The 26250-nt window shown below is 37.8% G+C and overlaps 2 protein-coding genes across 3 annotated transcripts in view; one reads left to right on the forward strand and one right to left on the reverse strand.

The window, feature by feature from the left end:
* Positions 1-5167, forward strand: part of LOC131532137 (polycomb protein SCMH1-like) — a 37380-nt gene extending 32213 nt beyond the window's left edge. Inside the window, exon 15 of the mRNA XM_058763569.1 lies at positions 2652-5167. Coding sequence (XP_058619552.1) covers positions 2652-2777 — 126 coding nt within the window. The 3' untranslated portion in view covers positions 2778-5167. The remainder of the gene's footprint in view (positions 1-2651) is intronic.
* A 1756-nt stretch (positions 5168-6923) lies between these two features.
* On the reverse strand, positions 6924-25192 carry zmp:0000001174 (retinoic acid-induced protein 2). 2 transcript variants are annotated; one of them, XM_058763469.1, is made up of 2 exons: positions 24851-25192; positions 6924-10661 (listed from the first exon to the last, which is right to left on the reverse strand). In XM_058763469.1, exon 2 carries the CDS (start codon positions 10587-10589, stop codon positions 8877-8879), a length of 1713 nt encoding a protein of 570 aa, XP_058619452.1. In that variant the 5' UTR covers positions 10590-10661; positions 24851-25192; the 3' UTR covers positions 6924-8876. The 2 variants fall into 2 exon arrangements, with proteins under 2 accessions (XP_058619452.1, XP_058619453.1); XM_058763470.1 differs by lacking the exon at positions 24851-25192 and adding an exon at positions 13950-14145.
* Between the last annotated feature and the right edge of the window lie 1058 nt (positions 25193-26250).

The raw sequence follows: 26250 nt of genomic DNA on the forward strand, positions 1-26250 counted from the left end.
CTGCTGCATTCTCTTAATGTTTTTGTCATAAAAATCAGGTAAATACTGCTCATATTTTTAGTTGTTTAAATTATATAATCTGGAAGGTAGTGAATACTTTTTTTTTTTTTAAATAAATGTATATTAAACAATATTTACTACTTTAAATTATTTACTTAAAATATATTTAATATTTATTTGCAGCTGACTACATTTTTAAAAGGATAAAGACTTATTTTGCAGTTGGAATTATGAATAGCTTGTCACTTTGTTCACAATTTGGTGTTTATAAGATTTTACTAGAAATATTTAGTATAGATTTATGTGCATGCTAACTGAGATCCTTAATGTAAATAAATACCATTATTTTTTTAGTTGTTTAAATAATATGAACTGAAAGGTATTCAAAATATACATCTATTTAAATAAGCGTGTAATATTAAAATTATAAAGTTTATTTACTATAAAATAATAGTAAATACTATAACTAAATTTAAAAAATAAATGTACTGGCCAACTAGAGTGTATTTTGCATTAAGTAGCTTGCACAGTAAAATAACAAGCAGTCTAAAAGTAATCATTCATATAAATAAAATTCATACCTGACCTGTTTTTTTATTGCATTTATTAACCCTCAATTATTCTGTGATTAATTATCAGCTCTATGTTCAACTAAAACACACTAGTAGAAATATTGTAAAAATCAGTGCTGAGATGTTGAATTGTTATTGAACTAACAACAAGACAATCTTCACTCCGTCAATAATTGAATATATGAATTAAAGGGAAATGTCGCCCAAAAATGGATCCATTTCTTCTGTGGAAAGAAGATACTATCATGATATTATATCTCAGTGTTTTTGTCCATACAATGAAAGTCAGTGGGGGTCCAATGTTGTTTAGACCACAACATTCTTCAAAAGTAAGAAAGATGGTGAATAAATGATAACAGAATAATTTTTGGGTGTACTATCCCTGTAAATGGAGCATCAGATGTGTGTCACCAATCGGAGCATCTGATTGGCTGCCACTGGTGTTGACATCATCACACATTAGGGCTGCTTGACTATGGCAAAAATCATATAGACATTAACTATTTATCACCCTTTCCCTGTCTGTCAGTCGGTCTTGCATATCCGCCATGTTTGTAGTTTTTAAACACTTTTTATGCGTGTTTGTAGTTCTGATCGAATGTGTTGTGGGCAATATTAGCGCATTGATCTGCACTTTGAATTTTAATCTGAACTAGTAGACCATGCAGGATTCTTTGGCATACTCTTTTCTAGTGATCGACCGATATTGATTTTTTAATAACCGATACCGATACCAATTATTTGCATGTTTATGTGCCCGATAACCAATATGCAGAAATGATATTTATTTACTGTTATAAAGTAAATAAATAACTGAGTGAAGTAAGTCCATACTTCACTTTGGTTTTTCCTCCTTTTAGTCATCTTAAAAAAAAAAAAAAGCACTGGAATATATTACAACAATAAAAACATTTTCAAATGGAGAAAATAAGTAAAGGACAGGAGTCATAACTTCATTTTAAACTACAGTTTTAGGTTTATAAGCTGTTTAATAGGCTAAAGAGTGAAGAATAATTCACTGGATAATGTTAATTCAATTAATAATATTCTGTGGAATATTTAAATATAACAAACAAAACATTGTGTTTTATTGCATTTTTCAACTGGTATGTTATATCAGAATTATTAATGTTTTTGTCATTCTAGATTATGAAACGCCTACTGTGCTGACAGTGCGGTTTATCTATGCATCTACACAGAACTATAGCCTACTCAAATTGCGATCGCTCCTGGAGATAATAAATAATTAATTTCCATAGCAATGTATTTATTTAGATGTTTATTAACGAAATAATGGTTATATAGTAAATGTTTATATAATTTAGCGTGTTTTAAACAAGTGAATCTTGTTAAAAGTTACATGCGGTAGCCGTGCTGGAGCATTTCCTGAGCATCAACCACTGAGTGAACAGCAATATGAAAGTGGCTTCACGAGACTAATGATGAGCATATACAACAGAGAGAGAAATAAATTCAGCACTTTTATTTCCAACTTGTGCTCATTCATGGCTGCATATTATTTAATTCAGGCAAAGTTAGGTCTTTATTTAGACAGACTGATGGATTATCTTACGTGACTCCATGAGTTCGCTTCTATTATATTAGAATTATATTTCTTAGAGCCAAGCTGTATAAACTGCATATCAGGCATTTATGTAATGCATCTAATTTGTGCATTAATGGCTATTATGTTAAATAAAGTTTACTAACCACAGCAAATCAAGTACCTGTGCACACCGTTGTTGGTGTCTCGTCTCCCCTCAGACGCGCTGCAATGACGATCCTGCGTGCAATTCTCAAAACACCCACAAGATAGCGGCGTTTATCGGTGAATCCGATATTACAAAACCGATATCCGATTATGGTAAAATGCTTGAATATCAGGAAAAATATCGGTAAATCGATATATCGGTCGATCTCTACTCTTTTCAACATACTATGATTTGGGACATGCTAATTCTATTTTCAAATACTATTTAGGACGGATAGTATGCGAATTGGGACGCAGCAACCTCATTAATAATGGAAAATTCCGTGTTTGGCGGGGAAAGAGTTAACCATGTAAAACTCTGTCTGCAGGAGATCGACGGTAAAGCTCTGATGTTACTGAGGAGCGACATGGTGATGAAGTACATGGGTCTGAAACTCGGACCGGCGCTCAAACTCTGCCACCACATCGAGAGACTCAAGCAGAGCAAGCAGTGAAACACAAGGACTGAAACCTCACCTCCACACCAACACGCTGCTACAGAGGGGGCTGATGGGAAACCGCCGTGTGCTGTTCAGCGGACGGGCTCGTCTGTCCATAAACACACACACCTGGACGTTCATCTGCAGCCAGAGCACACTCTGAGGAACATTAGTGCCGCTCTCTGGGAACGACCGGCGAACGGGAGCGAAGGTGCGTTTGGATGGGTCTTACCTCCTGCCATCTCGTCTCCCCAAAGATGCAGACGCTTTACAGGCCGATTAGATCACCGATAGTGGTGGTGTTTGAGTCTGATGTTGGCTATTTATCGCTCTACCTCCCTGTGACGTCATACTAGTCCACAGGTGTTTCTGGAATCACTTACAGCCACTGAAAACCTGCTTTTTAGTTGCGTTCCGTTTGTGTATTTAGTTCAAACAAAACACATCATGTTTCTTAATCGTAAAGGAAAAGTTCGGCCAATCGTCATTATTTACAGTCCAAACCCGTACGACTTTGTTTTTTCCGTCGAACGCAAAAAGAGACGTTTTGTAGAATGTTCACGCTGCTCGTTTTCATGCAATTCTGCGAAATTATTTTTGACCAAACAGACCCTTTAAACTGCTTGTTTTTGTTTGGTTGGAGATTACATTTAAGAGTGTTCACAAGTAAATCTTCAATGTTTTCACTCCAAACATCAAAACAATACTAATAGCATATTGTGAACCAGTTTGGCACATATTAATTTAAGTAAATCACATCAAAACAATAAAATAAAAAAAACATTTAGGCCTAAAATTGGCATTTATGTGTTTGAATTGTATTTAAAATTTCTGTCATTTTGGATTACACAGTTTTAACATTAAAATAATAATAATAATAATAATAATAAACAATGTAATTTATATTTGTCAGTCATGCATAAATTAAAAATGGGACAGATTTTTGCACTCAAAATCATTGCATGGTTATATTTGATTATTTAAATATTTATTTAAATCGCTTAGAATCAGCATAGATTGCTAATTGTGAAAACAATTAAATGTATTCAGTTTAAAAGTATAAACATGGTTTATACTCAATAGAAATACTCAATTAGTTAAAATATATGAGATCTATATATAGAAATGTAAATATATAATTTATAAATAAAAAAATATACATATATTTAAAATATATAAAGCTGGCATACATTAAGTTTATTAATGTTAAAACTGTGAAATCTAAACTTTTACATGCAATTTAAATGCATAAATCTTAAATTTAAGCCTAAATAGTAATGAAATGCTGTAGGTTTAATCTTTAACAGCGAAATGCCCTTCTGCTTTGAAAAACCTAAAAATCAGAGTTATGTCGTATATCTAATATAGTTTTCCGTACACTGTGTTTTTCCTCTATCGCTATGTGTTTTCTCTTTCGACTCGAGTGTGGATGTTCCAGAGCGTTCTGAGGAGATAATGCTTTCGAGATAACGCTGTTTGAGTTGGCCTCAGTTTTGTTACAGGAACTCGTCGAGCTCTTATCTGGGGAATGTTTGAATTGACTTGTGTTACGAAGTGTTGCGAAGCCAGGATTAGACGTTAACCTGACACCTACACCAGCCGCAGAGCAGTATTCAAGAGACCGAAACGCAGCACATGATGGAGAAATGAACGAGTTTGCTACTCGAGAACAGGAAAGTCGTCTAAACTGGTTCATTTCAATGAAGCGTCGCAGTTGAAGCCTCATTAGAAATATCACTAAAATAGTGGGAATGTGACGTAATGTGAACGCCGGCGTGTTTTCCTCCGGCTTTATCTCGAAGTTTATGTTGATATTTGATCATTTTCACTGATAGATCAGACGTCAATGGCGTATTATGGGTTTAACCATAAAACTCAGCAACAGGAATGTACAATTTTGTAGAGAAGAAATATTTTAAGCTAAACACGTTGTATATGGAGGTGGGAAGCGTGACGATATGTTACGGGGGGCTGTTTTATTTGGGATTCGTTGTTTAATATACCTTGTACTGCCTTCCAGCGCTTTTTACCGGGAGGAAACGTCCATTTTAAATAGCTATGTTCAAATTGCCTTGCTTTACTTTGAGACTTCTCAGGTTTTTTTCCATCTTTTGTAACGTAGCATTTCAAGTTAGTCGTGAATGTGATCGTTTAGACTTTTCAGTTCCTTTGTCGAACTTTTTGTAAAAAAAAAATCACATGTATTCGTAATGTTGTGCCATATAGATTCATCAAATGATTGAATATCAATACTTGTTATGGAGAAAAAAAAACACACACACACACACACATGCTTCGATCTTGATACCAGAGACGTTTTTAATCATGAAATTTTTAAAGCTAATGCATTCGTCACATACACATTTTCAACGATACAAATAATAAATAAATAATTTAAAACATCACCAGACTCTGTTTCATTCTTTTACCCATTCAGTTGTTTACAAAAGCTCTTCATGTTAAAAAAAACAAACAAACATTCAATACTTAAAATTTCAGTACCTATAAAAGAGTTAGAGGGTCGTCTGACACAAATGAATTCACATCATAGAAACGGTCATGGTTTATTCATAAACTTCATCTGGTGTTCATGCTGATTGTTTTTGTGTAGATCTGAGAAGAGTGAGAATATACTGTATCACATGCTGGAAAATGATTTACACTGCAAAATATGACTGACTTCCTAACATTCTTAAATTAAGATGCATTTAATTGTTTTCTGAAAAACTTTTGGAAAAACTTAAACCAAGAAAAAAACATCCACCAATGGGTTAAGAAATATAAACTTACTATAAGCAGTTTTTCAGAATATAACATTGTTATTTTGCTTCTCAAGTGAATACATTTTGATTTAAGAATGTTTAGATATTTGTACTGGAAAACTGAGGAAGGACATTTTTGCAAGGCTTTAGAGTTAAAAACACTTCAGTGCTGACAAAAAAAAAAAACAAGTAAAATTGCACATCAGTTCATTAGATGTATTTGGTGTGAACTATAAAACCCAATACTTGAGTGTACTCTGAAAATGGAGGAAATCTGTCAAGCTGATAGTTTGAGAAAGTTCATAGAGTTCTGCATGAAAACCGTTCCTGGCTCAATGTGAACTATAGAAGACGCCTTCCAGATTTTCCTTCTACAAGAATTCCAATAAGCAAACACGCAAACACGAGACGGCACATTTCATACTGACATGTCAAATAAATCCTGCCCTGCTTTCATCTTTCTTTCTATGGACACTTCTGATGGTGTGTCTAGAAGCTCATTTCGAGCCACTGCATCATATTGGTACTGACTTTAAATTATGTTACACAGAATCTTCATGTGTGACCAAGTGAGACTCCTGTTGGTTTGGCTGTACCTAAAAATGAAAGGTTCAAAGCTAAGAGCTGGTAGTTTCGCTGTGGAGATGATCTTACGGTTGGGGTGAACTTGCATGAAGTATGAAATATAACACCTTATATAGAGTAAAGTTTGATTTACTGAGTTTACTCCTGTTGTTTAAAAGGAGATTTTGGGTAAAATCCACAAAAATGGTCAAGAACATGCCAGCAAGTCATATTGCACCCAAAAATAAAAAGATCTAAAAGAAATTAGATTTTGCTTTAAGAAAATGAATAGAATTCAGTCCAATCAGAATTTTTTTTGCATTGTGATATTTTATCATAAACACCATTTTCAATCCATATTCTCACTACTGTAAATGCACAAAACAGTAAAAATTAAAATTGTAAAGGATTTATACATTGTGACAGTATTTTACCTTTAATGCTGCTCTAAATTGAAAAGAAAAAAAGGTTTACAGTAATTTTGTGGTCAACTAAATACAGTAACTGATATTGAGAAATTAAATATATATAAATGTAATTTCTCATTATGACGGAAAATGGTGTTTATGATAGCATTGTGATGCCAAGTAACTAATTCTATTCATTACTGATTCTATTCATTTTCTTAAAGCAAAATCTGATTTCTTTTAGATCTTTTTATTTTTGGGTGCAATATGACTTGCTGGCATGTTGTTGACCATTTTTGTGAACTTTACCCAAAATATCCTTTTGAACAACAGGAGTAAACTCAGTAAATCGAGTGCCACTTATATATATGTGTGTGTGTGTGTGTGTGTGTATGTATATATATATATATATATATATATATATATATATATATATATATATATTTTTTTTTATAACCATCCAGACACAAAAATGAGAGAAAATGTGTTTAGTAGTCATGAAAATGTCACAATGTGAAAAAGACTTCAATAAAATGGGTTTTCTATATGCGCTTAAGGGGCTAATTTGGCTGATTCAGTATTGAGGTTGTGATCTGGGTCTGTCAGCTGTAGCACAGTTTTAATAAGTTGATTACTAAACTGGGATGATCAGTCGGTTAATGAAAGGGTGGAAACCTGTGGTTCAGTACACACCCTCATGCTATCAATTAAACCACCAGCCACATGAAAGCAATGAAAACGCAGATTATGTGCCATAAAGCAGCATTCATAATCCAAATTAAAATTCTTAATGAATGGTTTAAAGTTTAAAAAGTGGCACTTAATTTTATCCATCAGAAATGTATTTGATCATGAAAAGCGGGGGAATGAAGCCAGACCTAAAGGGCCGTTTTGACTGGGACTGAAGGTCAAGTTCACCCTCAAGAGCATCTCCACATATTCAAATGGTAACGCTTTTAATTCTATCATTAGAATATTGCCGTAACCTTTTATCCTGTAATGTTACTTGGCATAAAATTTTCTGCATTACCTATTAGCAAGACTGCATCACCTGCAAGAGTAGCTTAAAACATTGACTAAATAGTCTTAATATTAGCCAATTGCTTGTGCAACTTTGCTGATATCACCCAAGTTCTTCATTTTCATCAAAGATTTTTAAAAACCCCAAGAAATAACATACACCGATGAATTTTGCACAATATGACAAGTAATGACAAGTATAAAGAAAACCAGGCTCACCCGAGGAGGAAAACTGATTTTAATGCTTTCTGAGGGATAGATGTTTAATTTTGAACTCTTCACGTCCATTGTCGGCAATTCACCATCTAAAACACTGAAGGTATATTAGGATCATTAAAATCTGTACACTGTTGCAAGTGAAACTCTCCTTGTGTTCACACAGCTGGCTGACTATAACCTAAAAAATGACTCAGAGTTGAACCCACGGCCATAAAAACAGCATTTATAAGCCATTTCACTCAGATTTGTTGTCGTTAGGGACGAACCCCCAATGATTATTTAGTTTTAATTTGGTTTGGGGCGGGTGGAGGGAGGCCTTTTGCCCCCCAAAGGGAGGATGATGAAAACTATGCTTTGTTGCTACTGACAACCATTTCCTCCAATCATCAGACTTAATGAAACCGAGATCTGGGCTTTGCCAAGTCATTATCAGGCTGCCATGCTAACTGCTTACCCCTCCTGTTCTTCAAAGAGGATGCTCCGCTCCAATGCCCCACTGATTAATACAGTGATTAGGGAAGCAAAAGGTCACGGTTCCCTTCTACAGTTCATTAGGACCAAAAATGGGAAACGTCTTGCACTCCAAGTGTAAACAGCAAGAGGAGAGCAAGAATTCAGCGTATTAGCGAGAGGAGAATTTGTCAGTGCTACACGTCGCGTTTCTCACTGACAGCTGGCCAGGTTTCAAAACAGATCTCATGCATATTAATGACAATGCAGATTACGCTTGATGAATCATTCATGAGGATGTGTGACCGAAATCAAAATGCATAGGAAGGGAGTCGATTCTGGCATTAATACTAAAAAAATCAGTAGTAGTGCAGTTTAGGCAGTTCAGATTGGTTCTTTTATACTTGGAGCATTTTCCTGTCGACTTCGTCTGATTGCTTTATAATGAATGGATCAAATGCCAGCCGTCAGACCAGAGGCGGCCAGCATCAGTCTAAATCATTTGGACAGCTTGGAGAACAAGCTTTAGGCTTTATTTCTGCCAGGAATGCATTTAGCATCATCATACCCTGGTTAAATTTTTCAGACCAGCTTTTTTCACTGTAGTTATTTATCTAGCTACACCTCAGTAGCCATTTCATTGCTCATGTCCTTGGTTTTCCCTTCTCACTCTGAAAGCAAGAGAGCATGTGTTATTTTCTGGGCAGAAACGCTGCCAGTCGCTGCTTCTTTATGGGCAGTATATGAATCTCCTGGGAGCTTACTTTCTTCAGTTTGATGCCTCTGTTTTTAGAGATCTTTTTGAGCGGGTCACTGGATTCCCCTCGCTGGTCCCCCGGGACCCTGGGCAGTGCAGCGAAGCCCCCTTGACTGGCATCACGTTTGATGGAAAAGTTCTTTGTAGAAACGCCTGATAATCCCTTTAGCTTGCTGCAGAAAATGGCAGGCATGGCGTCTTTGACTGACACGATGACTTTGGCAGTCTGCGATGTGCTGACGATCTCGATGTTGCCGCTTCCGGTGAGCGCAGAGTCATGTACCGCCCCAGCCACTGTGCTACCGTGACCGCTGTCTACCACCCACTTGTGCTGTCTGCTGAACTCTAGAGATGCTAAACCACTTAGCAGCTTGGTGTCTAGCTTCGGCGTGCAGTCTACTGGCCGGAGAACCCCAAGAGCCAAAGCCCCACTGCTAACATCTTCCCCCATGTGGCACATCCTCTCCCGATCCGGGGCCAACAGCCCATATGTGCTACAAGTCTGGATGCATGTCTTTCTTGTACTAGGTATAGACAAATCAAGGACGCTGTCTTGCTGAAACGGCTGGATCCCTTGTGGCATGTCAACATGCATTGAAGGTTGAGGTGCCCTTATGGATAAATCTAGCACTTCTCCGTCTGTCACTACAGGGGACGAGCAAGAGTGAAGAGACTGTTGGACTACTGCCATTTCCTTGCTGATAAATGTCAAATGAGGGGAGATGTCACTAGGTGAAGTCTGTGTGCTTTTGCTTGAAGTACAAGCCGGTTTAGGGGTGTCTACCCCTACCCTGGAGTCCTTGCAAGTGGAGACTGGGACTGGGATTGGCACTGGGATTGGAAGAGGCACTGGAAGTGGGATCACAACGGGATAGGGGACGAGCAAGGTGGCTGGAGGCACCAGAGGGGCTAGTGGAGAACTGTAGGGGTGCGAGAGAGGCAGAGGAGGAAGAAATGCAGAGGCAAGGTCAACTTGCGGGGAAGACGCTGAGTGGCAAGTGGGAGAAGAGTTGCCTTGGCCAGGGAAGAGGTCCTGCAAGATGGCTGCAAAGTTAGGGTTCTGAAGAAGAGTCAGTAGACTAGTATCCAACACTGGACTAGTGCCTTTCTGGTCCAGGACTGGAGGTGCTCCAAGAGCAAGAGATGGGTTCTGGCACAAGATGCTGTTCTGCAGCGGCAGGGCAGGACAAGTTGCCGTTTGTTGAAGCAATTGAGGATTCAAATGTTGGAGGACTTGTTGTTCCAAGACCAGAGGTAGGGACACAGGACCCTGACTAGTCATCAGGTATGACGTGGCCCCTGATTGTCCGACTTGAGGGGCAGCTGGTCCTGCAAGGATTGGCAATACTACTGGACTCTCCCCTAAGCAGATTGGCTGGAGCACAGTTGTAGCAACCTTCAGGGCAACACCGTTGGGAGACTCAGCAGCCGGGGTCACCACGGGGGTGGCTTGTATTGTTAGCAGGGGCGATAGGGATCGCTTTGTGATGGTTGGAGAGCTAACATTCCATGTCTCGGTTGAAATAATCGGAGTGACCTCCCCTTCCAGTTTCCCAATTGCAGCAGTGGTGGCGGATCCACCATTGCAGACCTCTTCCTGAGGGTTTGCCATGTCTACAGCAACAGAATCTTTGTACGGCTCTTCCATCGTGTCTTGATTATGTAAATCTCTTTCAGGTGCTGCAAGTAGAGGATTTCATGGTTTTCTTCAGCACAAACCCTAGAATCAAATGGGAGAAGAGGATTAGTAGTTGGCAACAACTGTGTTGATGTAAACCACAATAGTCAACATAGTAATTGTTGGTAAACCTTCATAATCTCTTATATCCTTACCTGTCCTCTATAACTTAATACCCAAAGCTAACAAGGCACCAAGGAGGCATTGTTTCCTTTCCTGCTAAAAGTTCAACCATCTGTTTTTGTCCACCAAGAGCTGTAAGCTTTCAGAATGACGTCACGACACGAGAGTGGAATCGCAGACACAAACTCAGAATTATGGGAGACACCAGAAGAGAGTTTACAAAGACTGGAAGCCTTTCGCAAAGACAGACTGCTTCACTGGCTTGGGAGGGGAGCAAAGAGAGCACGGGGGAGGATTTGATGAAATTACGTCGCAGAGTGCCTGGGTTTATTTGTTTATGAGCCAGCGTTAGTGTGGAGTTTATTACACAAAATGCTGCCAAGACTATGAAGTGAACCTCCCTCTGGCAAACACACAGAGAGTGAAAGAACGCCAGAGAGACAGAAAGGAGGAAAGAGAGAGTACCTTGAAGACGAGAGAAATGGGAAGAAATAAAAAGAGTGAGGGAGAAAGAGAAAAGCCAAAAACGTGAGGGAAAAAAGACCAGGGGATGCAGAAATGGGTGCAATCTTTCAAAGAAACAGCTTTCAAAGCAGCAAATTTTCAGTCTGCGTTAAGTACCCATTAAACATTGCAACGTTTTTTGCTAACAGGATGACCTGAACACGTGCACCAACCACAAACAACACTAAAACCAACTTTTGCATTTCTGTTTTCACTACCAAAAACATTATCAACGATTTTATCTGCAACATTCCCAAAAGCATAACAGCAGAAAAGTATACATTTTCTCCATCAGTAAATCATACCAAAAAAAATATATGTAATGCTGACAAAGGTTGGAGGGCAGGCTCATGCTAGCACAGCAAGAACTGCCTTATCTGCGTTTTTTCAGGCAAGCTGTGAAACAAAAGAAAGCTGCCAACTGATTTAGAACCAATTGTGTCCCAGGGTGAATTTCAGAACCACCTCTAAAGCACTGAATTTCCATTGCCGAACTGATGGAAGAATTGTGGAAAAAGTCAGATAAGGAAGCAGACGGCCTCGACACATCTGCTCTTCTCTGATTACTCAGTGACAGTGTTTCTCACCAACACTAAATCAACCCTTAATCAATGAGTGCTGCGGTTTAGAAACACTGATCCAAGATCAGACCTCTCCAAGTAGTCCCACGTGACTTCTAAACTGCCTTGCAGTTTTGTTTTGTTTCAAATGATATTGTGAAGCATATTTTGTGAATTTTCCAACATTCCAAGCAGGTAAATAAATTCACTGTTAATCCACAGTGTGAACCTGTGCACATTTACATGCAAAATTAACTCTACGCTCTCCTGCTTTATCACCTTTAGTGTCCTTGCTGCAGCCCTGTGTTGGATAACATCACATGTGTGAGGTGCATTTTTCCCCCATCAGTCTTTGCACAAACATGTCTTTAATTTAAAATTAGTCTTAGTCTCCGCATTCTCTATGCCAAAGATGCTGAGTGACGTAACTTGGCTCGAAACGGCGCGTTTGTTGAAGTCTTTGGAAAACAAACACATGCTTCAAATGCTACCCAATTACAATCTGTGAGAGGAACAGCCAAAACCTAGGAAATAAATCCTGAGCGGGGATAAAAGTCGATAAATTACAATCTAGCATTGGAAAGCCAACAAGGTGGGTCGCCAAACCTTCTGTATGATTTGTTTCTGAGATACTGCATTCCAGATGGGCTTTCTGTGGGCTGACGGATTCCTGCTGTGTGAGACAGTTAATGCAAACAGCATTACAGAAGCACGAGCGTGTGTGTTCACAGCAGCAGGTGAGATCGGTTAGATCTCAACACTAAATCAGAGCTAAAAACGTTACAGATAAAAGAACCACCACACACACCATCTGCTGTTGCAGCATCTAAAAGGTTATGCAACAATAAAACATAGAAAAGAAATGTTCTCATGTGACTGATTCACTTTGCCCAGCCATTAGAGCTAAATTATGATGTTGTGATATTATAAAAGGTTATAAAAATCAAGAAATGTCTAGGTCAAACTTCACCCCAAAATCAAAATCAAAATAATTCTGTACAAAGAATATTAACTCTTTATGCATTAATATCTAAAATATAACTTAAGATTTTTTTTTCTGGATATATCATACCCAAGAAGAATATTTTACAATATCTGTCACTACAAAAGCATGTGGCTGGCAGACAAGAATGCAAAAAAACAGACACAGATGTGAAACTTCCAATTGCAATGATGGTGTTTACTGGAAGTGTTTCATACAGATAAAATGAAGTGAATTTTGAGCTTTGATGCCGGTATGAGCTGGAATGTGATGATTAACACTGTCTAGACGGGAAGCATTGAATGCTCACTAACATGGACAAATCTGCTACGAGCTTGTGGTTAGACTTCAGCAATACTGAAATAAAACTAAAATCCTCACTTTAAATGAGTTATTTCAGTAAAGCAAAATAATATTACAGCAACAGAGCACAACAGTTGCAAAAATACCATTATTCAAAAATTCTGAAAAATTCAATTTTCTCCATAGGGGAATTGATTTTGATCTTATAAACTGTTAAAGACAGACCTACTGTGAGCTACAAGCTTGTTGATCGTTCGCACATACATTTACATGACATTAGCCCACATTATTTTAGCTCATTTTTAAAAAATAGTGTTTAAGAGCAGAAATTCCTGGTGAAATTACATTACGCATGATTCTGCAAGGAAATTTCTGCCAATGAGAGAATCGAAACACAACCTGGTTATGATGGTAAACACTGTATAAAATATAATATATAAACTATATAAACACTGTATAAAAAACAAAACAAAGAATTTCTGAATGTATATAAGCAATAGGCAATTTTAGAAAGGAAAATTTAAAAGATGAAAGAGGAATTGGGGAGAATCAACCAATTATGAATAATTTATTGCTATTATGTAAATAATATGTAATCCATAAAAAAGTATCTGTCTGATTATGAGTATTTTAAAATGTAATTTAATCTAATTACAAGTAGGCCCTACTTAATCCAGATTACATGTAATCAGTTACTACCCAGCTCTGCAGACAATGAATATATATTTTCACTTCAGTGATAAACTGTTTTGTATTTATGATTGTATGATTATGTTTGAATTTATTTGTTTGACAGCACATAAGAACATTCATGTCCATTGGTCGCTGTCATCCAATACTAGAGCGCAAGTTACTTACTGGTTTGATATGATAACATGGCTTCATCTAGACGAATCTATCCTGGATTTGTCTTCATCTATGTTCGTCTATCAGATAACAGCACAAATCCTGTGCAGGGCAAACTCCATTCTACAACTGGAAAATGGAACAGATGGAACAATTTAGCAACAATCTTCTATTCCATCCACAGGCGCTGTTGTCATGCCAACCGCAGGGCTAATAAATCCATCTCCTGTGTTGCGTGCTGAAGCTGCCGTTTTGCCCCCCACCACTGAGACAGAGCCCAGAAATGATTCTCCAACCCACCACCACCCTGATCTCACATACAACCCGGGTGTCTTTCTCAGTGTAGCCGATCTGCTAATGATATTAACAGAGTTAGGTTTCCACTAGCTTAACAAGTCTCTTGGCAATCTCAGAGCCGTCCACATCACAAAATGAATCTCCGGTACTATCAGCGCAATGACGTTTTCACACTGGATTTTTGTTCTAGACTTAAGTTCGTTTGACTTCAGTTTGGTTGTCCACCAAAAACACAAAATATGATTGATTTGCATTTTATATGACTTGCATTGAATCAATTGATTTGCATTGTTACGTGTTCCCCAAGTGTTAGACTAGTCGTAGTGAAATTGGTTTTGAACAATAACTAATAAACCTTTAAAGACAAACCTACTGTGAACTGCAAGGTTGTTAATCAATGGTATATGCCTCTGTTGAAGCAAACAGCCTGCATTAAAATTATTTTAAATGGTCAAATGTGAAAAACTACATCACCCATGATTGTACAAAAAAATCTCTATCAATCAGGGAATTGCAACAAGCAAATTGTTCCAAAATACCTTTTTTTTGTACCTGCCACTCCTATAAACACTGCAAATGACATAATTGAGACATAATTTAAGTCTTGCTCTAAAAATACTTAAATATTTGTATGCATAATGAGCATATTTTATGAAATTAATCAATCATTTTATATGAATCTTTTGTTTTTAATTCAATTGTAGTTATTTCCCTCATTAAAGCAGTTACTGTAAGTATCTTTGTCTTTTTGTCCTATTTTCAAATGATTATTTGCTTTAAAATCAAAGTTTGCAATGTTGCGATTCACCTTGCAGCTGGTTGGCATTTTTTGTGAATTAGTATAATTTTAGATTACAGAAAATTTAATTCAATGTTAATTCAATATTAATGTGTTCCAGAGGGTTGCCAGGTCTTGGAAACAAAACCAGTCCAATTGCCATTCAAAACTAGTCCAATCATGTTTTTTTCCAGTTTTCCCCTCCGTCAGGGGTCCTTTCCATCGAAACCATTTTCTGGAGGTGAGGGGAGATCACTAAAAACAGTCTGTGGCAACAGTGTTGAAAGTAGCCCAATTCTGCGGAAATCTGTTGTTACTTGTTTCTTAGTCAATATTTGTGAAATCTACTAGCAATTTATGATGAGTAAAATGATTTAATTTAAAAGTACATCCCACGCCATTTTTCAGTGTGGTTTGGATCAAGGCTTATAACTTTTAAATTAATGCTTTAAAAAAAATAAATAAAAAAAAAACATTTATGGGAAAGATCTTCCTAAACCAATGCAGCTGAAAAAACAGGCAACACTATCTTACTCTATTAGAAAAATGATGCTTGCCTAAGCATTTAGATTAACCCTTTGAAAGCCAAACCCTTTCTCGGTCACACTTTATATTAGGTGGCCTTAACTACTATGTACTTACATCAAAAAATAAGTACAATGTACTTATTGTGTTCATATTGTATTGCAAAACACTATTGCTGCTATTGAGGATACGGGTAAGGTTAGGGGCAGGTTTGGTGGTATGGGTGGGTTTAAGAGTGGGTTAAGGTGTAAGGGATGGGTCAACAGTGTAACTATAAATGTAATTACATATAGGTATTTTTAAAAATATAAGTACAATGTAAAAACATGCATGTACACAATAAGTGCATTGTACCAAATTATTAATTTAAATGTAAGTACATAGTAGTTAAGGCCACCTAATATAAAGTGGGACCCCTTTCTCTAATGGATAAACACTGATTACATTGATACAAAGATCTACAAAGGGTCTACTGCTGCAACAGTCTTCAGTGGTGTCTTCCCGTAATAAAATAGCATCCATGTGCAACGTGGTCAGCCGTCTCATGCCTGAGGACAGAGACTTCTAAGGGATTTATGGGTTGGGAAGCGTTCAGGGAGGCTGAAATCAGCCTGGGAAGAAGAAGAACGCAGGCAGAATTGCCTCTGGGTACCTCTTCTATTGCAGACCTACAGCACATGTGGTACATCCAACACCCTCAAACACACACACAGAAGACGGTCTAATAAGAGCAGTGTGTGTTTGCAGTGCGCTCTCTTAATGCCCACTGACAGTCATCTCTGTACAAAGTCTCCTCTCATTTAAAGCCAATAGAAGCGGTGTAGAATCTCCTGACAGCTAGGATTCAGAGTCATGGATGGGTCTGAAATAAAATGCTTTTCAAAATCTGCAACAGTTCAAGGTGCAAACAGGGTGCAAAGCAGATATTTGGTACAGCGGGAGACAGAAAACAGCTAAGCAACATGGAAACTGTAGTGCTTTAAAGCACACACACAAACACAGAATTTAATTAAATGGTGTTTACAGAAGGACCTGACCCCGGGTCAGCTATTCTGAGCATGCATTACAGCAACAAAGCTTTTCTGCATCATGTAATGCTGTTTTTCTCCTCTGTACTGACATTATGTACAAGTGGAACATATTCCGTGTTTTGCTACTTTATACTAATAGGTCAAGTGGAGATAAAAGTAGAATTTTGCTTGTTTTTGAGCGCGTCTAGTGTTGTGGGTGGTTGTCAGGGCATTGCTATGCAGTTGCTAAGGTGTTCTGAGAAGTTGTTTACTGGCCCTCGTGGAAAAATGTCATATTATAAATGTGTACACATATATATGTGTATTATATAATTATATATTTACATTAACTTAAAATATCAAAATGATTTTAAAATCAGACTGATCCGTGATGAGTTCCATGATAATCCTGGATAAGGCTGTTGGTAGATTTTGGAACTATTGCATTTGGAAATTATTTAGTCATTTATAGAGACAAACAAATATTAATTACATAAAAATATGAATATTTAAATATGCTTGGTAACAATAAAGATAACATATATATATATAACCTCAGATTTAATATTTATCAGTTTGTTTCCTAAAGAGTAAATTAAATTAAATCTAAAATTACATAAATGTATGTATAAATTTAGATAAAAACATAAAATGAATAATAATTGAGTCATATTAAAATATATAAATATCTAAATACATATTGTAATTTATGTAAGTAATATGTATTAATGTAATTAGACCTGAACCTTTTATTATTATGTGTCATTTGTGCTGATGTCCTTGTGCCATTTTCAAAAATGTGCAGTGATTTGTTGATTGGTTAATTGTTAACTTAGCATCATCAATGTAGGCAGCAGGGAAGATCATTTTGAGTTTTAAAACAAACAGGGTCAAAACAGTCTCCAATGTCTACTATTTGAATCTAGAAGCAGACGGTGTAATGGTTCTCAGGTGATAACTGGACCTACAGCGCCTGCTGGTTCTGCCCACTTCAGGGTCAGCGCCAGGCCCAGAGCACAGCTGCACGCGTGGATCTTATCAGGCCATGAATGGTGCATTTGTGCATCCACACAGGACGGCCCAGCACGGCCCGAGACAGCCAGACGCGGGAGCAAGATTGCAGAGACGACAGGGGGCGGGGTATACAAAGCCTGTCTATCCACACACACACACACACACACACAAGCCAACAGACGTACAGATGATCTGAAGGCTGAGCTCACTGGAGATGATGTGTTGTCAAAACATCACACACACACACACACACACACACAGATAAGGATTATGGCAACAACAAAGATGTTTCAGGATCCCCATCACTGAACACCATTAAACTACAGAAGACAAAAGAATCACCTCTAAACACAACTTCTGAGATGTTGTGGGTGGCAGAGCGTTGTTACGCATTCGCTATGTTCTTCTGGGTTGTAAAGATGTTTCGTGGGTTTTAAATGCGTTGCTATGTTCTTCTGGGTTTCTAGGTTGTTCCGAGTGTTTTAAGTGCATCGCTATGTTCTGCTTAGTTGCTAAGGTGTTCAGAGTATTTTAAGTGCGTCTCTATGTTGTTCTGGGTTGCTAAGGTGTTCCGAGTGTTCTACGTGCGTCTCTATGCTGTTGCTGTATTTTTATGGGTTACCAAGGTGTTCCAAGTGTTTTAAGTGTGTTGCTCTGCTGTTGCTATGTTCTTCTGGGTTGCTAAGGTGTTCAGAGTGTATTAAGTGCGTTGCTATGCTGTTGCTATGTTCTTCTGGGTTGCTAAGGAGTTCAAAGTGTTTTAAGTGCATTGCTATGTTATTCTGGGTTGCTAAGGTGTTCTGAGTGTTTTAAGTGCATTGCTATGTTCTTCTGGGTTGCTAAGGTGTTATGACTGTTTTAAGTGTGTTGCTATGCTGTTGCTACATTCTTCTGGGTTACTAAGGTGTTCCGACTGTTTTAAGACTGTCAATATGTTCCTTCTGGGTTGCTAAGGTGTTCAGGGTGTTTTAAGTGTGTTGCCTTTCCTGTGTGGATACTAAGATGTTGAGTGTTTTTACCATGTTACTATGTGACTGCAAATATGTTTTGAGTGGTTGCTAGGGGGATTGTTATGTGGTTGCTAGTGTTTTCTGGTTGGCTGCAGCTTTGTTACGGAGTTGCAAAAGTGTTTGGAGTGTTAGGGCATTGCTATGTGGTTGCTAGAGTGTTCTGAGTGGTTTTCAGCATGTTGCTATGTGATTGCTAGGCTCTTGTAGTGGTTGTGGGTTGTTGTAAGGCATTGCTATCTGGCCGTTAAGTGGTTGGTAACATCATCTAGGTGGTTTTCTAAGGCTTTACTATGTGGATACTAAGATCTTCAGAATGTTTCTACCATGTTGCTATGTGACTGCAATGGTGGTTTTGGTGGCATTGTAGCTGGTTGCTAGGGTTTTCTAGGCAGCTGTACAGGCGTTGCTATGCAGTTGCTATGCTGTGCAGTCACCTTAGCATATTGTTATGTGATTTAATGGGTGCTAGGGTATTCTGTATAGTTTTATAGCATTGCTATGCAGTTGCTAAGGTCTTCTGGAGAGTTTCTAGTGTGTTCTTTGTTGTTGCTTACATGACAGTCTCTGGACATGATTCAGCCCCTCCTATAATGTAATAAAGACATTTTATTAGGCATTTAAAAGATGTAATTACATTTTTAAAATACTGCTCTTACTTACAGCACACATAAAAACCTCAAACTGGTCTGAGATCAGTGGTTCAGAGCTCTGGGACGCCCCTGTGGTGGCAGATGCTATAAATAGGCTCCACTGGAGGGGCGTTTTAATTAAATATGAAGTAACGTGATCTGTGTAGGGCAGACAGCAGGTAGCAGCTCGTCCCTATACATCCGTTATCATTAACAGCTAAATGTGCGGTAACTCAAGCCTGCTGTTATGACAACAGGGTCAGGGGCCAACAGCAGAATCTATACAGGAAACAATGAGACAATCTTACGAGCACCTACTCGACCGAAAACATGAAACGGGCATGACAGAAGACTTAATCTAATGAGTACAGTGCAATAAAACACTGCTGTACTGCATCACCTGCCTAAACAAGGTGTAGGGTGATGCCAGATGAAATATGGAAGTGATGGTACTGGTACAGTATCTCAGAGTAAAGTCAACTACATACTAGAGAGAGCTGTGACAGAGTGTTTGACAGATGCATAAAAGTAGTTTAAAAAACACCTGCTGTGTATCAAGGCCTTAGTAGCCATCCAGAAGTCCTTAGCAACTGCATAGCAATGCCCTAGCAACCTCCCAAACACACTGGCAACCATCCAATAATCTTAGTAACTTCATAGAAACATACTTCAAACACTAAGAACTGCATAGCAAAGCCCTGGCAACCACCTATTAATCTTAATAACTTCATAACAACATGCTATAAACACTTGTGAACACCTTAGCAACTGCATAGCAATGCCCTAGCAACCACACAGACACACTGGCAAGCAACCATTCAATAGGCCTAATCGTAGTAATTTCGTAGCAACATGCTATAAACACTATGAACACCTTAACAATTGCATAGCAATGACCTAGCAACTTCTCAGAAGAGCTTAGTAACTTCATAGCAACATGCTTAAAACACTCTGAACACAATAGCAATACTGTACATCAAAGCCCTAGCAACCACACGGAACACCGTATTACACACCCACAGAACCTTAGTAACTTTTTAGCAACATGCAACTGCATAGCAACGCCCTAGCAACAACCCTGAACACCCTGGCAACCATCCAGAAGATAGCAACTTGCTTAAAACACTCTGAACACCATAGCAACTGCATAGAAATGCCCTATCAACCACCCAAACACACTGGCAACCATCCAATAATCTTAGTAACTTAATAGAAACATGCTCTAAACACTATGAACACCTTAAGAACTGCATAGCAATGCCCTGGCAAACACCCGAAGTCCTTGGCAACCACCGATTAATCTTAATAACTTCATAACATGCCATAAATACTATGAACCCCTTAGCAACTGTGCCCTAGCAACCACACAGACCCACTGGCAGCCCGCCAATAATCATAGTAACTTCGTAGCAACATGCTATAAACGATATGAACAAAACCTTAGCAACTGCATAGCAATGCCCTAGTTACCCCTTGAACAGCATGTTTTAAAATACCAAGATTATTAGGTGGTTGTCAGTGTGTTTGGTTGGTTGCTAGGGCATTGCTAGGCAGTTGCTAAGGTGTTCATAGTGTCTTAAGCATGTTTCTATGAAGTCACTATGAACACTTTACCAACTGCCCTAGTTACCACTTGAACAGCCTGGCAACCACCCAGAAGACCTTAACAACTGCATAGCAATGCCCTAGCATCCACCCAAAACACCCTAGCAACCACCTAGAGAAACTTAGTAATGGCATAAAAACATGTTTTTCCACCCAAACACACTGGCATCCACCCAATAATCTTAGTAACTTTGCGGCAACATGCTTAAAACACTCTGAACACCTTAACAACAGCATAACAATGCAGCATAACAGCATAACAACCACCCAAAGCACCCTAGCAACCACCCAAAATACCTTAGCAACTGCATAATACCCTAGTTCCTGGTACACACTCAAATCTTAGTAACGTCATAGGAACATGCTGAGAACACCTTAACTACATAGCAACGCCTTAGCAACCACTGTTTCTGTTACTCTGAGATGTCCATGCGATCCTTTATGAATCTGCTCTGTTATCAGTGTGAACAACACCTAAACACAACATCACAAACTAGCCAGCTCGACATAAACACTACAATAACATTTAAAGAGGTTGTTATATTGCCGTTTTTGCATGAATGTGCTGTTAAATAGACGCTTGTTCATCTGAATGTTTGGGTCGTGACTTTGTGCATCATCTGCGGTTGTTCACCCTGAATGCAACAACATTCTTTCACACACACACACACACACGTGACGCTCCACCTCCTGCATTTTAAAAGCGCAACCCAAAAGACAAGAGGACAGCGAGTCTGACACCGTCGACACACAGGACATTCCTGAGTTGACTGGCCTGTGGCTTAAGGCCTAAAATAAGATTAGGCAACTACTCGGGAATTGCATGGATTGTCTGAACCTAGAAAGCATTCTCTAGAAGTGTTTGCTATAGTTTTACAAAAAGAAACACAAGGAAAGTACAGCTTAAAAATTTGCCCTTTTGTCAATACAAAAAAAAGAAATGAAAACAACAACACTTGATTAGCAGAGTCAATATGTTCAATGCAAGTACAATGCAGTAAAAATCTAGTTAAATGACAAAAGCTTGGTTTTTTAAATTTAATTGTACTAATACAACTGCAATTAAAAGCAATATTTAGCTATATTTTACTTAAACATTTAAAAATGTCACATTTGGAAACTTACTGGCTAAATAAATTAATTAAATCATTGCAAAATACAAAATTTTACTTAATTTTATTTTGCAAGTAAAATGAATATATTGAGAATATTCTGTAAGTAGGCCTATGATTAAATATGTTGAAAAAGGTATTCTCCTAGTAGTTTAAAAATGATAAAAAGGACCAAATATTGTCTTTATGATGTACAATTTATTATATTATTGCATGCACCAAAACATCCTGGCAACCTCTCAGAAGATCTTACTAACTTGCAATGTGTTTAAAGAAAACAAGCAGCAGATTATTGCTGAAAACAAATTGCAAAAAAAAAAAAAAAAGTGTAATACAGTTATAGAGGTTTACATTTACTATAAAGAAAATATGTCTGAAGTTATGTTCCAAATTTGAAGTTGATATCACAAAAACAGGTAAGATTTTGTTTAGGTGCTACACCAAAAAACCCACTGGGTGACACCCAAACTAAAAATTTTTAATGCAATTCCTGTCACAAATGTATACATTTCTATCACAATTTTACTTCAATCACAAAATAAAATGTATAAAATATGGAATGTTGAGACCTTTCCAATGATACATGATTTGTCAAGATTAGAAAAGGTCTTGATTATAAAATATTGGGTTACACTTTATTTTAAGGTGTCCTTGTTACAGTGCAATTATACATTTAATTACTGAGTAATATTAATTAACTACATGTATTTACTATATGGTTAGGATTAGGATTAGGGTTTGGTTTAGGGTTACTTGCATGTAATTATGCAAGTAAAAATGTGTATAAGAGGTCCTTCATCCCCAATGCAATTAGAAACATTAATTCAGCAACTTTTTAATTAAGCAGTGTGTAAGGCTTGAACTGTATTTTTTTTTTCCTTTTATGTTATATGTGTAACGTGATTAGTTATTGTGATTTTATTTTATTATGTATGTTATTATTAATCTTGTTGTGTTGGTGAGCCAAAGACAATTTTCCACTCAGGTGGACAATAAAGTTAACTTAACTTACCTTAACTTAATTAATTGTTATTATAATAGTAGTGCATGTAACCTGTAACAAGGACACCTTAAAATAAAGTGTTACCAAAATATTGTAGTAAAATTTTGTAATATGACACTAAGGGGAGGAGCCTCCTAAAAGGTTTTAAAGTAACATTTTCATGGTAACACAATGTCTGATTTCACAGTTTTTACAGGATCAATCTTGAGTGTTTACGCTTTCGAACTATATCTAATTTAGTATGACTAAAATATGTGATTTGGAATAAAGGTAATAAAAAAATAGCACCAGCCACATGCATATACATGCAGATGTACAGTTTTTATATTATTGGATGCTAATTGGTTGATTAGAGTGAAGTGGGTGTTGACAGGTGCTAATGTGTGAATACTGATGTGCTAACGACTGCTCTTCAGGCCAATGTAATGAACTGACGATGGTCGGCCGTCCTTTATATTTGTGAAGGTGTGCACGCAAAGGTCAAGAAAACCCAGCCTCGGTTTGACCCCCAAAGCTTTCAAGCCTGCAAACGTGGCCTAATGCTTTTAGAAGTGCATGTGCGAGTGCATGAGGCAGCATTGATTAACTCAATCGACGGAACGCTTACCAAGGACATAAACAATTCTACAGTTCCACTGTTACCACGGACACCATACAGCCCCATTATGATGTCACAGCCTCATAAAGAACGCTGTTACATTCCATTTGCAACATTGCTAGAGCCTGTAACATCATAACTGTGTCTTTGAAATGGGCATTTCAGCATTTTTATGCTGTTCAGGAAGCTATTATTGATTTGATGTACAGTGCAGTTTTATTAGAACAGCTAAATGTGTTTGTAAAGATGCCTCTTTGTCACTCTCGCAGTGAGAAAAACACAATGAGATTATTCTCTGCCTACATGTCCAACACATTTAAACACCATTTTTAAAGTGTTTAAAGTCTAAAGCATTGCCAGACCGAGAGCTTGTACCATTACCACAACTAATTATGCCAATATCCCTCACTAGGGAGGTCTTGTGTTACCCATCAGCTATTTGGAAAACATATCTGACCCCCACAAACCCCAAGGCGCACACATTAAAGGAACAGTACACCCAAAATTTAAAAATGCCATTTATAGAATTTTTGAGAATTATGACAGTTCCTTACACAAATGTATGGCTTCAGAATGAATTAATGGAAATCCTTTTTACCCCTGATGTCCCCATCCATGTTGTTGAAATAACAGATACGATGTTGGTCTTAAAGGGACAGGTCACCTAAAAATGCAAATTCTGCCAATATTTACTCACCATCATGACGCTACAAACGGTTAACTTTACAGTATTTAATAACTCGAAAGCACTGTATGGAACATGGTTATGGTTATTTATTATTTAGCCGAATATCCATACAATGCTTTTGCGTCATTAAATACTGTAAAGTCCACGGGTTTGTAACGTCATGAGGGTGAGTAAATATTGACTCAATTTGCATTTTTAGGTGACCTGTCCCTTTAAGACCAACATCATCTCTGTTATTTCAACAACGCATCAATCAGGGACGCGTAAACCTTTCAAAGTTACGTTTATCCACATTATTTGTAGCCTACTGTGCGGTCTAATCGTTTAAGTATAAGAATATATGATGTCCTTAAGCGGTTCAATACGATATTGTGATTTATGAATCCCTTTAAATCCACGAGAGATGCACCTGTGCAGCCGCCCGACGGGTTTACTGTGGGGTGTCACGTCTGCTTCTCTATCCAACGACACCCAGTTTTTGGATAGACATTATATATACTGTTTTATTAGAGCACTATATAACATTATATAGGGAAGAAAGCAATGCAATCCTGTGCCGATGCATAAAACGATGTCTAAAACCCGCCCGTAACGGAACATTGACAATCACACACGCACACATATGAAAGGCGATCAAGCGTTACCTCGAAATGAATATAATGTCGCTCCGGAGTCGCGCGTTATTCCTGGATTCTCCTCGTTTTCTTCCCGATCGCTGTCATGAAGCACTCGTCGGTTTCCGCTGGAAGGGTTTGGCTGCTCGTGTGCCTCATATGAGACGTATCATAACGATCCGCTGTGTGTGTCGGTTTACGGTGACGGACGCAGGCCTGTGTCGCGCGTTTCACCGTAAAGCGCGACGGATGTGTCGGTGTGACGCTCGTCTGTGACCGTAGAGCCGCTGTGATCCTCTCTCTCTCCCTCTCTCTCTGTCTCTGTCTGTCTGTGTGTGTGTGTGTGTGTGTGTCTTACTCACATGGTCTCTCTCTCTCTCTCTCTCTCTCTCTCTCTCTCTCCGCATATAGCATCCAAACGCAGCATCCTAATATATAATCAAATTATTCATTACACTTACAAAGGTGTCGCCTACTATGGTAGAGATAACAGCATGGCATTTTGGGATATACCATAATATTACCATAAACAGACACGGCATCATTCCAAAACCCAAGGTATTATCATAGTGCATGTACAGAATGGTATTACTTTGGTCCACAAAGCCATGGTATTATGTTAACACATCAAAAAACATGGTATTACCACGGTGCACGTTCAAAAACATGGCATTATTCTAAATTAATGCATGCAAACAAAAACACGGTATTACTCTAATTACCGTAAATGCATGGTATTTAGACAACTGTATATATGTGCAAAACCCATGGTATTACCATGTGAACATGTCCAAAACATGGTATCATGCTGATGCATGTCCAAAACACATTGTATTACCATGGTAAAAACATGGTATTTCTATGATGCATGTATAAAAACGTGGTGTTGTCATAGTGTTTGTCTAAAACACATGGCATTATCATGGTAACATTCAGAAACATGGCATTACCATGGTAACACATGTAAAAATGTAGTATTACCATGGTAACATGTCGAGAATGGTATTACTATGATGCATGTACAAAAACACATGGTATTATCAAAGCACATGTCTAAAAACAGTGTTACTATGATGCATGTGCAAAATCGTGGTATTACCATGGTAACACGTGCAAAAACATGGTTTTACCATGGTAACATGTCTAAAAGCATGGTATTACTATGATGGCTATATAAAACAACATGGTATTATCAAAGCACATGTCCAAAAACATGGAAACAACCATGTTTTTATTTGCATGCATCATAGTACTACCATGCTTTTGAAGATGTTACCATTGTAAAGTCATGTTTTTTGGACATGCATCATAGTATTACTATGGTTTTGGACATGTGCTATGACTATACCATGTTTTTTTTATACATCATTAATACCATGCTTATGGACATGTCACCATGGTAATATGTTTTCTGCACATGCATAATAGTA

The sequence above is a fragment of the Onychostoma macrolepis genome, chromosome 23, assembly GCF_012432095.1.
Source record: "Onychostoma macrolepis isolate SWU-2019 chromosome 23, ASM1243209v1, whole genome shotgun sequence".
Classification (NCBI taxonomy): Eukaryota; Metazoa; Chordata; class Actinopteri; order Cypriniformes; family Cyprinidae; genus Onychostoma; species Onychostoma macrolepis.